This window comes from Nerophis lumbriciformis, linkage group LG34 (assembly GCF_033978685.3).
Source record: "Nerophis lumbriciformis linkage group LG34, RoL_Nlum_v2.1, whole genome shotgun sequence".
NCBI lineage: Eukaryota > Metazoa > Chordata > Actinopteri > Syngnathiformes > Syngnathidae > Nerophis > Nerophis lumbriciformis.
The window spans coordinates 13,440,353-13,453,555 of NC_084581.2; the positions used below are offsets into that span (position 1 = coordinate 13,440,353).

The 13,203-nt window shown below is 44.4% G+C and overlaps 1 protein-coding gene across 1 annotated transcript in view; it reads right to left on the reverse strand.

The window, feature by feature from the left end:
* Positions 1 to 13,203, reverse strand: part of man1a1 (mannosidase, alpha, class 1A, member 1) — a 226,765-nt gene that overhangs the window by 23,159 nt on the left and 190,403 nt on the right. The window contains exon 6 of the mRNA XM_061929641.2: positions 2,536 to 2,659. Coding sequence (XP_061785625.2) covers positions 2,536 to 2,659 — 124 coding nt within the window. The remainder of the gene's footprint in view (positions 1 to 2,535; positions 2,660 to 13,203) is intronic.

Below are 13,203 nucleotides of genomic sequence, written 5' to 3' on the forward strand. Positions count from 1 at the left end.
ATGGGCTACTAAACCCCTCCCCTTCCTCCTTCCAAGACGTGCTTGCACGTATAAGAACATCCATGATTGGTTGGTTGTTTGTTTACTATGATGAGTCCCGATTGGTTAGGGACAGGCCAATCAGAGGCAAGATAGAGCGGGTCATCTAACCAGGAAGGGAAATCACAAAGTGCCTGCCTGCAAATATATATTTTTTATCGGAGTTTGACACATGTTGTATTATTTGCACAGCTATGTCATTTATTTTATGTAGAAATAATATTTTTCTATTTTATTTATGTTATGCTACCTAAACAGTTTCTTTTTTTGTGCTGACTAACTAGGTTAATAAAAGTGCCACTGACTGTTTACAGTACAGATGTCATTCACTTCAATTTCACTGAATTTCGCTCAAAAATTAATATTTTTATATGTATACTTTCACCCGAAAATATATCGAGATATATATCGAATATCGAGTTTAAGTAAAAAATATACTTTTTCGTCCATATCGCCCAGCCCTACTTTTTTTATTCATTTAAAACATCTAACACCAGACCTTTACAGTAGGTAAGGTTGTATTTGTGCCTCATTCCTGTGAGAATCCTGCAAGTGACTGAAGCATTGGGGAGTGGGACTATCCAGGACTGGCTGCAGTGTGTTCGAACAACCAGCAGGTACCATCTGTGAGCAGATAATACTGTATCATCTCTTCCTCTTTTTGATTTATCCGGTCTTATCAGGTTGGGAGTGCATTCTTCACTCACGCTTAAAGTGAAGGATGAGGCAAAATTACAACCATACCTACCATAAAGCTTGGGTGTGACATGAGTTACTTAAATTTGTGTTAAAATACAAGACTGTGTGATGTTACTGTATGTATTCCAAAAAGAAAGACCATGAAGACATCTGTCTTTCTGGAACATTACTTGATTGTCTCCAACGTGTTTCTGAGCTATCATCAAATGGGTTTGCAAAGTTGCCAAGGCTGCCATTTGTCACCGATTGTGTTCATAACTTTTATGGACAGAATTTCTAGGCGCAGTCAGGGCGTTGAGGGGATCCGGTTTGGTGGCTGCAGGATTAGGTCTCTGCTTTTTGCAGATGATTTGGTCCTGATGGCTTCATCTGGCCAGGATCTTCAGCTCTCACTGGATCGGTTCGCAGCTGAGTGTGAAGCGACTGGGATGAGAATCAGCACCTCCAAGTCCGAGTCCATGGTTCTCGCCCGGAAAAGGGTGGAGTGCCATCTCCGGGTTGGGGAGGAGATCCTGCCCCAAGTGGAGGAGTTCAAGTACCTCGCAGTCTTGTTCACAAGTGAGGGAAGAGTGGATCGTGAGATCGACAGGCTGATCGGTGCGGCGTCTTCAGTAATGCGGACGCTGTATCGATCCGTTGTGCTGAAGAAGGAGCTGAGCCGGAAGGCAAAGCTCTCAATTTACCGGTCGATCTACGTTTCCATCGTCACCCTGGGTCATGAGCTTTGGGTTATGACCGAAGGGACAAGATCACGGGTACAAACGGCCGAAATGAGTTTCCTCCGCTGGGTGGCGAGGCTCTCCCTTAGAGATAGGGTGAGAAGCTCTGCCATCCGGGGGGAGATCAAAGTAAAGCCGCTGCCAGATGAGGTGGTTCGGGCATCTGGTCAGGATGCCACCCGAACGCATCCCTCGGGAGGTGTTTAGGGCACGTCCGACCTGTAGGAGGCCACGGGGAAGACCCAGGACACGTTGGGAAAACTATCTCTCCCGGCTGGCCTGGGAACGCCTCGGGATCCCCCGGGAGGAGCTGGACAAAGAGGGGAGAGGCAAGTCTTGGCTTCCCTGCTTAGGCTGCTGCCCCCGCGACCCGACCTCGGATGAGCGGAAGATGGATGGATGGAACTTTAAAATGTGTTTCCTTGTTTTATATATGTAGAAATAACGGTCCCTTCAGTTAAGATTAAGGATGAATTAATGCATAAATAATAATAAATAATTTCATATATAACTTGTAGATATCCTAACAATCTATTTTTGCTGAAATCTACAGAATATTAAAGGCCAATTTGTGCTTTCAAAATTAGGTTTGTTACAGTAGAAAGTAATAAGGTAGATCACTATATTACATTTAAAATTACAAGCTTTCTCTCTTTGCAGAAGATACATCTGCCGACAGCAGCACACAAACATGATAAATCCAAAACAACTTTTGTGTCATAATTTAATCATTTGTTAGGTCTGTCTTTCCTTTGTTTTTTTTTCTCCACTTTGTTGATCTGACAGCAATATCACAAGCGTAAGAACTTGAACATGTGGCATAACCAGGATGTTTTACGAAGGCTAAACCATCCCAATTCACATCGCTCCAGCTGCGGCTGGAAGACTCACTCCAGGACCCACACTTCCTCTACCGTGTGGGCTGGGTCCTTGGAAGGATGCGGCCGACGAATTGAGACACAGCTAGAATCCCGCCTTGTGTTTGATGAGTCATCAAGGCTTCAGTATTGTTTGACCCATCACTACACGCTAGTAAATGAGACAATTCAAATCCAAAGCAGATGCTCCTTTCTCCTACCTTCTGAGCGAAATCGGGGTTTTCCGACAGTTTGCTGAGGTGCACAAACTCCAGATGCAGCGTTCCGTACTCTGCCAGGATGCTGCTGCCACCAGACGCCCACGGCCAGTTTCGGCCAATTCCACTGCACACACATAACAAATGTAACACACATGAAAATGAACACGACAGAAGCTGGGTTATAATATTTTGGGTGTATTTCAGGTTTTCTAGAGACAGTAGAGGTTCAGTTGGTGTCAAACTGCAACCAAGGAAGCTCAAAATAACCTTCTCAGACTCTAAAGTACTGTTTTAATGTAAACAACTGGTCACAGTGATGGATCGAGCCAGTAAAAATTATTTCACACACATGAATACACTAAAACAGAGCAGTTTTGGTAACAATGCGACAATCCAAAGACTCAATTAAGACACACTATGTACTAGTGAACCTAATTAACAGCTATTTTAAGCATTGAGTGTGTTTGCACAGCCACTGGGGTCTTTCTGTAACAGAAATTACATAATACTTAAGGCGAGACTTTTGTAGAACATTTTTTTTTGTAATTTTTTTTTTTTTTTTTACAGAAGAGAGAACGTTGTATCTCTGGTGAAAAAAAAGTCACCTCCTGGAGTGAGCTTGTATCACCGGTCAACACTGAGGAGGTAAGGGTTTTCCTTGTCGCTTACGCGGAGGGGAAACACATGGGGGATGTTAGCGAGAGCTCATACTGTACATCTACTGGAGAAAATACACTTTTTGTTAACCATGTTCAGTAAAAGAAAAGAAAAATAACTTTTTGGTTTTAAAGAGGATATAAGCGCAGCTTATTGCTACACACTTCTCTGTCCTAGCTGTTCAGTACAACATGGCTCAGGTCAACAATCACGTGACTATAATAACCAGTGTTTACCACAGGTTTCCAGTATATTCCATTGGGTATGATGACATCGTTGCCTATTATTGGTAATGATGCATGGCATTTAAAAAAAAGGTTGAAATAAAAAAGTTATACAATTAAATCATTGTATTATTAGTTAACAGTATCAGCATTTCAGCCTCTTTTTTGTTGTATTGTTCCATTTTTGCTGTTTTTTGTGTGTTTATTTCTACAATGTGCCACAGGCTGTGTCAGTCTTATCATTGTTAAAAACTTTGACCATCTAGACACTTAAGGCATCATTCACTAAGATCCAAATACCATGCGCTATACCAGTGTTTTTCAACCTTTTTTGAGCCAAGGCACGTTTTTTGTGTTGAAAAAATGCGGAGGCACACCACCAGCAGAAATCATTAAAAAACGAAACTCAGTTGACAGTAAAAAGTCGTTGTCGCAATTGTTGGATATGACTTTAAACCATAACCAAGCATGCATCACTATAGCTCTTGTCTCAAAGTAGGTGTACTGTCACGACCTGTCACAAAACGCCGTGACTTATTTTGCATTTTTTTGCTGTTTTCCTGTGTCTAGTGTTTTAGTTCTTGTATTGCGTTCCTATTTTGGTGGCTTTTTCTCTTTTTTTGGTATTTTCCTGTGGCAGTTTCATGTCTTCCTTTGAGCGATATTTTCTGCATCTCCTTCGTTTTAGCAAACAATAATATTTCAGTTGTTTTTATCCTTCTTTGTGGGGACATTGTTGATTGTCATGTCATGTTCAGATGTACATTGTGGACGCCATCTTTGCTCCACAGTAAGTCTTTGCTGTCGTCCAGCATTCTGTTTTTGTTTACTTTGTAGCCAGTTTGGTTTTAGTTTCGTTCAGCATAGACTTCCCTAAGCCTCAATGACTTTTTTTAGATGGCACTCACCTTTTGTTTATTTTTGGTTTAAGCATTAGACACTTTTTTACCTTCACGTTGCCTCCAGCTGTTTCCGACATCTACAAAGCAATTAGCTACCGGGTGCCACCTACTGATATGGAAGAGTATTACACGGTTACTCTCCCGAGCTCTAGACAGCACCGACACTCAACAATAACACATCACCACCTAGTACCAACCTCATCATGTCCGTTGTGTCCTGAGCAAGACACTTCACCCTTGCTCCTGATGGGTGCTGGTTAGCGCCTTGCATGGCAGCTCCCTTCATCAGTGTGTGAATGTGTGTGTGAATGGGTAAATGTGGAAGTAGTGTCAAAGCGCTTTGAGTACCTTGAAGGTAGAAAAGCGCTATACAAGTACAACCCATTTATCATTTATTTATTTATCATTACTGGTTTGCAAAAAATATTTTTAACCCAAATAGGTGAAATTAGATAATCTCCCTCCTCTCTGAGCTGCCACCTTATCGTGGTGGAGGAGTTTGCGTGTCCCAATGATTCTAGGAGCTATGTTGTCCGGGGGCTTTATGCCCCCTGGTAGGGTCTCCCAAGACAAACTGGTCCTAGGTGAGGGATCAGACAAAGAGCAGCTCGAAGACCTCTATGAAAAATATAAACGAAGGACCCAGATTTCCCTCGTCAAGGACGCGGGTCACCGGGGGCCCCCTCTGGAGCCAGGCCCGGAGGTGGGGCACGATGGCGAGCGCCTGGTGGCCGGGCCTGTCCCCATCGGGCCCGGCCGGGCACAGCCCGAAGAGGCAACGTGGGTCCCCCCTCCAATGGGCTCACCACCCATAGCAAGGGCCATAGAGGTCGGGTGCAATGTGAGCTGGGCGGCAGCCAAAGGGCGCTTGGCGGTCCGACCCTCGGCTACATAAGCTAGCTCTTGGGACGTGGAACGTTACCTCGGTGTGGGCGAAGGAGCCTGAGCTAGTGCGCGAGGTGGAGAAGTTCCGGCTAGATATAGTCGGACTCACTTCAACGCACAGCAAGGGCTCTGGAACAAGTTCTCTTGAGAGGGGCTGGACTCTCTTCCACTCTGGCGTTGACAGCAGTGAGAGGCGACGGGCTGGGGTGGCAATTCTTGTTGCCCCCCCGGCTCAGAGCCTGCACGTTGGAGTTCAACCGAGTGGACGAGAGGGTAGCTTCCCTCCGCCTTTGGATAGGGGAACGGGTCCTGACTGTTGTTTGCGCTTACGCGCCAAACGGGTACAAGCAGCCGAAATGAGCTTCCTTCGCCGGGTGGCGAGGCTCTCGCTTAGAGATAGGGTGAGAAGCTCTGTCATCCGGGAGGAGCTCAAAGTAAAGCCGCTGCTCCTCCACATCGAGAGAAGCCAGATGAGGTGGTTCGGGCATCTGGTCAGGATGCCACCCGAACGCCTCCCTCGGGAGGTGTTTCGGGCACGTCCGACCGGTAAGAGGCCACGGGGAAGACCCAGGACACGTTGGGAAGACTGTCTCTCCCGGCTGGCCTGGGAACGCCTCGGGATCCCCCGAGAGAAGCTGGACGAAGAGGGAAGTCTGGGCTTCCCTGCTTTGGCTGCTTCCCCCGCGACCCGACCTCAGATAAGCGGAAGAAGATGGATGGATGGATAGATCATCTCCAACGGCACACCTGACTGTATCTCACGGCCGCGGCACAGTGGTTGAAAAACACTGCGCGAGACAATCCATTAAGTAGCGTGCACTGTAAGTGGGCGTGTTGCGTGTGATTTACTAACACTGCGTGTGCAATAAATAGTGGCGGATTTTCTGTGTACTATACAGGGCATCACCACGGAAACACTCAATCATTTACTGTACATGTGGTGTTTTGCAATGTTTTCAAACAGGCAGGACATGTCTACCACTTTTTATGGGCATTTTAGGAACAGTCGTCCAGTCCTTCTGCATTGAAACCACTTTTTGGTGCTTTTTGAGAGGCTGAAATTACTGTGCTCAAGATGCAAAAAAATGCATACTTCCAGAAGTTTTTTGGATATGTTAATGATATATACTATGGAAAAAAAACTATCAACATTAAAAAAAATACTAAAAGACACCAAAACTCATCAGTTGAATTCGTTTTAATCATTCCACACGTTTAGTCAATCAACTTTGCGTGGGCTATCAAGTTTGCATGTGTTTTAGTACACGCAACCCTTTAGTAAATCAGTCCCTATGTGCTAGCCAGTCTGTAAATTGAGGCTCATGACCTGTAAGAGTCACATTCAAGTGGAACACTGGCCTGACATCCACTCCACGTGGAGGACATATTCTAGCCTCCTCGCTTTTCTTGTCTGTTCTTTGTGACCACCTTCCTGTCAAGCTCCCACACCGAGAGTCGTTTCCTCTCCGGCTGTGAAATGACCAATCACGGCCCAATGATGTGATGCCCCGCGGCGAACGTAATGCTTTGGTGCGGCGCGCCAACCTGGAAAAACAGAGCGGGCGTCCCATCTCCATAAATTAGTAAATCGTAAAAGGATGCGGCGTCTCCCGGCTCCTCTGGCGCGTCGTTGCAAAGGCGCTCCCCGCTCTACCCTTCAAGTGCGCTATGTGCTCAGATGAAGCGCAGACGTTGGCCCAGATATATTTTCTGCTTCCATGCCGCAGCCTCTTTTATTCCCTCCATAGCTCTTTCTCCCTGTGTTGAAATCTATTGCGGCCCTCCTTCTTCGCCTCCTCGAGGCAAGGAAGGGAGAAAATGTGAATTGCGATGGATTCACAGTTCACAGTGACTTAATTAGAGGCTTTAAATCATGGCGCCCGGAGCCTGTGGCCGCATGACAGTGCTTTGCCACACTTTGAGTAAAAGGACAACATTAGGTTTGTCAACATGTATAAAGTGGCATGTCAGCACTTTATAGAGTTTGTCCGTTTGTGGGTAACTGTGGAACTAAGAGGTTGAAGAATGACCAACATTCCACTGCTGAGTGCCTGAGTGATCTTAGCAGTTATGTTTTCCAGGTCTATATGTCGCTGATAGGGTCTCCAATGTCAAACAGTCTCGAGATGACTGGTCAGATTAACAGTGATTTAGAGGACCCAACAACACACATCACCCGGATGTGGGACACCAGGGCCCGGTGCCAAGATATACCCTCTGTAGACCTACCACCTACTGTTGTAGAAACATTAGGATCAATTTGTTGGGCCGGAAGTAGATGGTGGGTGACCTGTTCTTTGTCCTTTAAATCTAAATCTTGAGATATGAAACATAAGTAGTGATTGAAAAGACAAAATTGTGTTGTCCGAAAATACTTTTCTCTGCAGGGATCCTAAATGTATTCTTAAAGATAAGTTGAGGAGCTCTGTCAAACGTGAGGGGATCTGAGTCATGATGTTGCTCCTTCATGTTGAGAAGAGACCTTGATTTCTGGGTTGATCTATGGAGACTGATGCTCGCCCCACTCAGACCCAGATAAATAGATATGACTGGATGGATACATTTAAATGCTGAAACGAGTGTAAAAACTAAAATAAACATTATTAGAAAGGTTTATCTGAATATCCATCCATCCATCCATCCATCTTCTTCCGCTTATCCGAGGTCGGGTCGCGGGGGCAGCAGCTTAAGCAGGGAAGCCCAGACTTCCCTCTCCCCAGCCACTTCGTCCAGCTCCTCCCGGGGGATCCCGAGGCGTTCCCAGGCCAGCTGGGAGAGATAGTCTTCCCAGCGTGTCCTGGGTCTTCCCCGTGGCCTCCTACCGGTCGGACGTGCCCGAAACACCTTCCTAGGGAGGCGTTCAGGTGGCATCCTGACCAGATGCCCGAACCACCTCATCTGGCTCCTCTCGATGTGGAGGAGCAGCGGCTTTACTTTGAGCTCCCCCCGAATGACAGAGCTTCTCACCCTATCTCTAAGGGAGAGCCCCGCCACTCGGCGGAGGAAACTCATTTCGGCCGCTTGTACCCGTGATCGTGTCCTTTCGGTCATGACCCAAAGCTCATGACCATAGGTGAGGATGGGAACGTAGATCGACCGGTAAATCGAGAGCTTTGCCTTCCGGCTCAGCTCCTTCTTCACCACAACGGATCGATACAGCGTCCGCATTACTGAAGACGCCGCACCGATCCGCCTGTCGATCTCACGATCCACTCTTCCCCCACTCGTGAACAAAACTCCGAGGTACTTGAACTCCTCCACTTGGGGCAAGATCTCCTCCCCAACCCGGAGATGGCACTCCACCCTTTTCCGGGAGAGAACCATGGACTCGGACTTGGAGGTGCTGATTCCCATCCCAGTCGCTTCACACTCGGCTGCGAACCGATCCAGTGAGAGCTGAAGATCTTGGCCGGAGGAAGCCATCAGGACCACATCATCTGCAAATAGCAGTGACCTAATCCTGCAGCCACCAAACCAGATCCCCTCAACGCCCTGACTGCGCCTAGAAATTCTGTCCATAAAGGTTTATCTGAATACCTGTCACTTATTGTGATGATATTTTTCTACGAACAAACTTTTATTCTACTTTTTGTAATAAATAAACACACCAGAAAAATGTTAATGTAATCACTCTTCATTAAGCAGAACACTTTCTTACCACGTCCACGGTGGGACAGAGCGACGCTCAAGTGGGTCAAGCCAGGATGACTAGCCCACTAGGCCGCACTAATGGAGCCACTCAGCGTCTAGGCCTATTAATCAAACAGCGAGACCCCGGGAGCTTAGCATTGATTGCTTTAGCCTTTGAGCTGAGCTGCAGCTGAAGGAGCAAATCTGTCAAATAAACTGACACTTTTTACAGTGGCTTTTGAAAGAGAGAGCGTGAACTAACTAACTTCATCGCAGCCTTGTTGAATTGATCCAGAATGCAAAAGAACATTCAAACTCTGACAGAAATAGCATACAGTTGTACAAAATGTCGATTCAGGGACAGCTAAGTGCAACAGCCGAATAATTTGTTCATTAAATAAGACGCATGTCCCATTATTTAAAAGTCCATACAGCGTATTCGGGGATGAATATGTATCCAGGCAACCAAACTCAAAGTGAAATGACAGGGGTGAGAGGGTGGAGGCTGTCAAAGAATGCTGCATGCCAGTGAATTAATGTGTAGTGCAGTGAACTCGCAAAGCTCTTTATCAGGCTGAATGTTAATAGAGGAGCTGTAGGACACACTGGCTGCAGCAGATAACGGTTGCTGAATACTTTTCATAAGCAGACGTCATTCATTTTCCCCAACCCAGCGCTAGCTAACACTGCAGGAGGCCACACAGACACACACTTAAGACTTTCCGCATTTCTTTCTCCACACAAGAGAGAACTTGTCAGTGGTGTCGACCATTTCGACTTAAAAATAATGGACAAATGTTCTTGTGTCTGACAGGGGCCGAGTGGTGGTGGATCAATATGACAAGTCAATCTGATATAAGCAGCGTTATTCTCTCATTTAGTGCAAATCAATGTCTGAGTGGCTAAGGAGCGTACCACAGAGTTACAGACGCTTATAGGATAGCACAGATGAAGCTTGTTAAGGAGTCTGCTGTCAAGCTTTCCTGCTGATCCACCATTAGGGGTGAAGAACCTCTCACTGAACAATATTTTTCAATGGTGTTAAGGTCTAGAGGAGACACTTGTTTGGGCTCCTTATATTGGAAAACTGCCTTCCAGCACAGTTTCTGGGTCACAATGTCACAGTACATGAGCAATGTATCTTTTCCTCAGTTAACCATAGCTTACCAACGTCGGGGGCACTCATGCAGCCCCCGCACTGTGACACTACCACCATCAGATCAGACACGATTATCGAGCTACTCATTTGTGTTTCCAGCTATTAAGACAATACTGGCTGTGAGATGATTCACTATCATAGTGCATAGCAAATGTATACTATATACTAGGGCTGGGTGATATGGACGAAAAAGTATATCTGATATATTTTTACTTAAACTCGATATTCGATATATTTTTCGGTGAAAGTATACATATAAAGATATTCATTTTTGAGCGATATTCAGTGAAATTGAACTGAATGACAACTGTACTGTAAATAGTCAGTGGCACTTTTATTAACCTAGTTAGTCAAGATGGGTATTAACAGCACAGAAAATAAACTGTTTAAGTAGTACATAATTACATAACATAGGGCTGGGCGATATATCGATATAGAAAATGACTATATCGTGATATTCGAGTATACGTTCTCACGCAGTTGCTTTAAGCTGCGGCGCATTAAACTGCATGCTTTTCTCACTCTTTCCTGTCTCTCCTTCTCACAGAGACTTAAAACAAGCGCACCTTCTTACACATGTCACATACTGTCACGTGAGCAACGTCACACGCTCCCGCGGAGCGGGAGGTAGCGCCATGGTAATGTTAGCTGTGATGCTAACAGCTAACGGTGTGGTGCGAGTTGTAATACGAGAGAAAGAAGGTGCAAATCTGGTAACAAATGGAGGAATAATTAATTCCCAAGAAAAACAGCACGGGGTCCATCGTCTGGCGGTGGTTTGGCTTCAAGCGGGAATATGTCTTTACATGTCAACATCTCCGTTCGGTGCCACACCAACTAAATGCTGAAGCAACTATTTCTACATCAACACCGTAGAACATATACTATTTGATATGCAGCTCATTTTTATGTGACACTTATTGAAATATCTTGTGTGTCATCATGCACAAAAGTGCACTTACAGCTTGTTTTAAAATGTCTCTGACAATCTTGCACTTTCTGTTTTGGAAATGACATGAATGTTTGTGCCACTGCTTAGTAACTGTTTAATAAATACAGTTTTGCTAAATTGACATAGTTGTGATTTCCCTCTCTGCATGAAAGTTTAAAATGAGCATACATTAATGCAGTATGAACAAGAATGTTTTAATGTAGACACATAGAATCATCATACTGCTGTGAATATATGTATCAGGTGTTCATTCAAGGCTAAGGCAAAATATCGAGATATGGCCTAAAAGTATCGAGATATTAAAAAAAGGCCATATCGCCCAGCCCTAACATAACATAAAACATTTAAAAAATATATTCTTTCTATGCAAAAATAAATAACATGGTTGTGCAAATAATACAAAATGTATCAAACTCAGATAAAAAAAAATACATTTGCAGGCAGGCACTTTTTAATTCCCAGTCGGCGATGTAATGGACTGTCACACACACGGTTCTGGTCAGCGCCAAGTAAGTGACTTGACTTGATTGCAGAGGTGGGACCAAGTCATTGTTTTGCAAGTCACAAGTAAGTCTCAAGTCTTTGCCCTCAAGTCCGAGTCAAGTCCCGAGTCAAGACAGGCAAGCCCCGAGTCAAGTCCAAAGTCAAGACTGGAAAGTCTCAAGTCAAGTCCTAAGTCCTGCATTTTGAGTTTCGAGTCCTTTCAAGTCCTTTTAACCACAGACCAGGCCCGGCCCTAACCAATCTGGCGCCCTAGGCAAGATTTTAGGTGGCGCCCCCCCACATCGGCAGTGAAGGGTATATACTCACAAGAAACCGAATAGCTTTGTCTTTGACCTTTTTTTTTTTACTTACAACTACACCTAATATATAAAGGGGTGGACAAGTGACTATTACCTGCAGGGCAAACATTAGCTAACCAGAAGGCAATAACAATGTAAACAAAAAAACACCTGCTTAAAAGATCTAATACAAATGTCCCTGAGGAATGTAATTAGCTAACATTACATTATTATTTTCCATAACAATTTAGGGGGGGGGGGGGGGGGGGGGGTAATGTTGTAACAAATAATATTTCTATTAAATAGGCTTTACTTTGCATTTTAATTAACATGGGATTAATTTTTGTATTTAGAAATAATAGTACCAACTTTTTTTTTCTTCTCTCCAACATTTGTGGCACTGGCGTGGCGCCCCCTGATGGACGGCGCCCTTAGCATTTGCCTATACGGCCTATGCCTCGGGCCGGCCCTGCCACAGACTAATATATTAACACAGATTGTGTATGCTTTTCAAACGCTGTATTTATTTATTAAAACAAGTGCATTTTAAATTGCAGGAAAGAAAATTGTGCTGACATTGCACTTTATAATAGCACTATTAACCAGTCATTTTAAACATTAACTCATTCCTTTACAGAACAAACACATTGAAAAATAAAGTGCAAATGTACTTATTTGTACAAAAGTGTTAACATTGAAAAAACATGACATATACGTGAACATAACAAAAAAGTTGTACTTTTTATATGTCAGGGCCCTATGCTGCATTGCATTTGCAAAAGACCAAATTAGCCAAGAGTCTGTCAGTCATTTGTGCACGATGGGGGCGTAGTATGATGCCACCATGGCTGAAAACTCGCTCCACTGGAGCACTGGAGGCAGGCACTGCCAAGACTCTCATGGCCACTCGGAACAGTGAAGGAAGAGTCTTCATGTTCAATGCCCAGAACAAAAGGGGGGAGAGAGTTGTTTTGGGTTGGTGCACTACTTGAAAGTGTATCTTGTGTTTTTTATGTTGATTTAATTAAAAAAAGAAAAAAAAAAAAAGTATTTCTTGTGCGGCCCGATACCAATCGATCCACGGACCAGTACCGGGCCGCGGCCCGGTGGTTGGGGACCACTGAGGTAAACAACCAACAGTATGTCAGAAAGCTAGCTAAAACGGTACACATATTCATAATATAGTATACATTTTAACTGACCTTTATTTTACTATTTTTGTCTTTTTTTAGGTGGCTAAAATACGCGGTGCTGCTGACCGCCGTCTAACGTTACGTGTGATATATTGACTAACGTAACCCTGCTTAAAAAAAATCACTGAACAAAAAGTATGAATAAGGTAGTGAACTGCAACAGATTCCCGTGTTTGCAATAACGTTATAACGTTAGCAGTGAGTTTACAGCCTCACTGATTTAACTACACAGCAAATAAAAGTCACGTTACTTAGCCAATAAACGTTATCTTACATTCAAAACT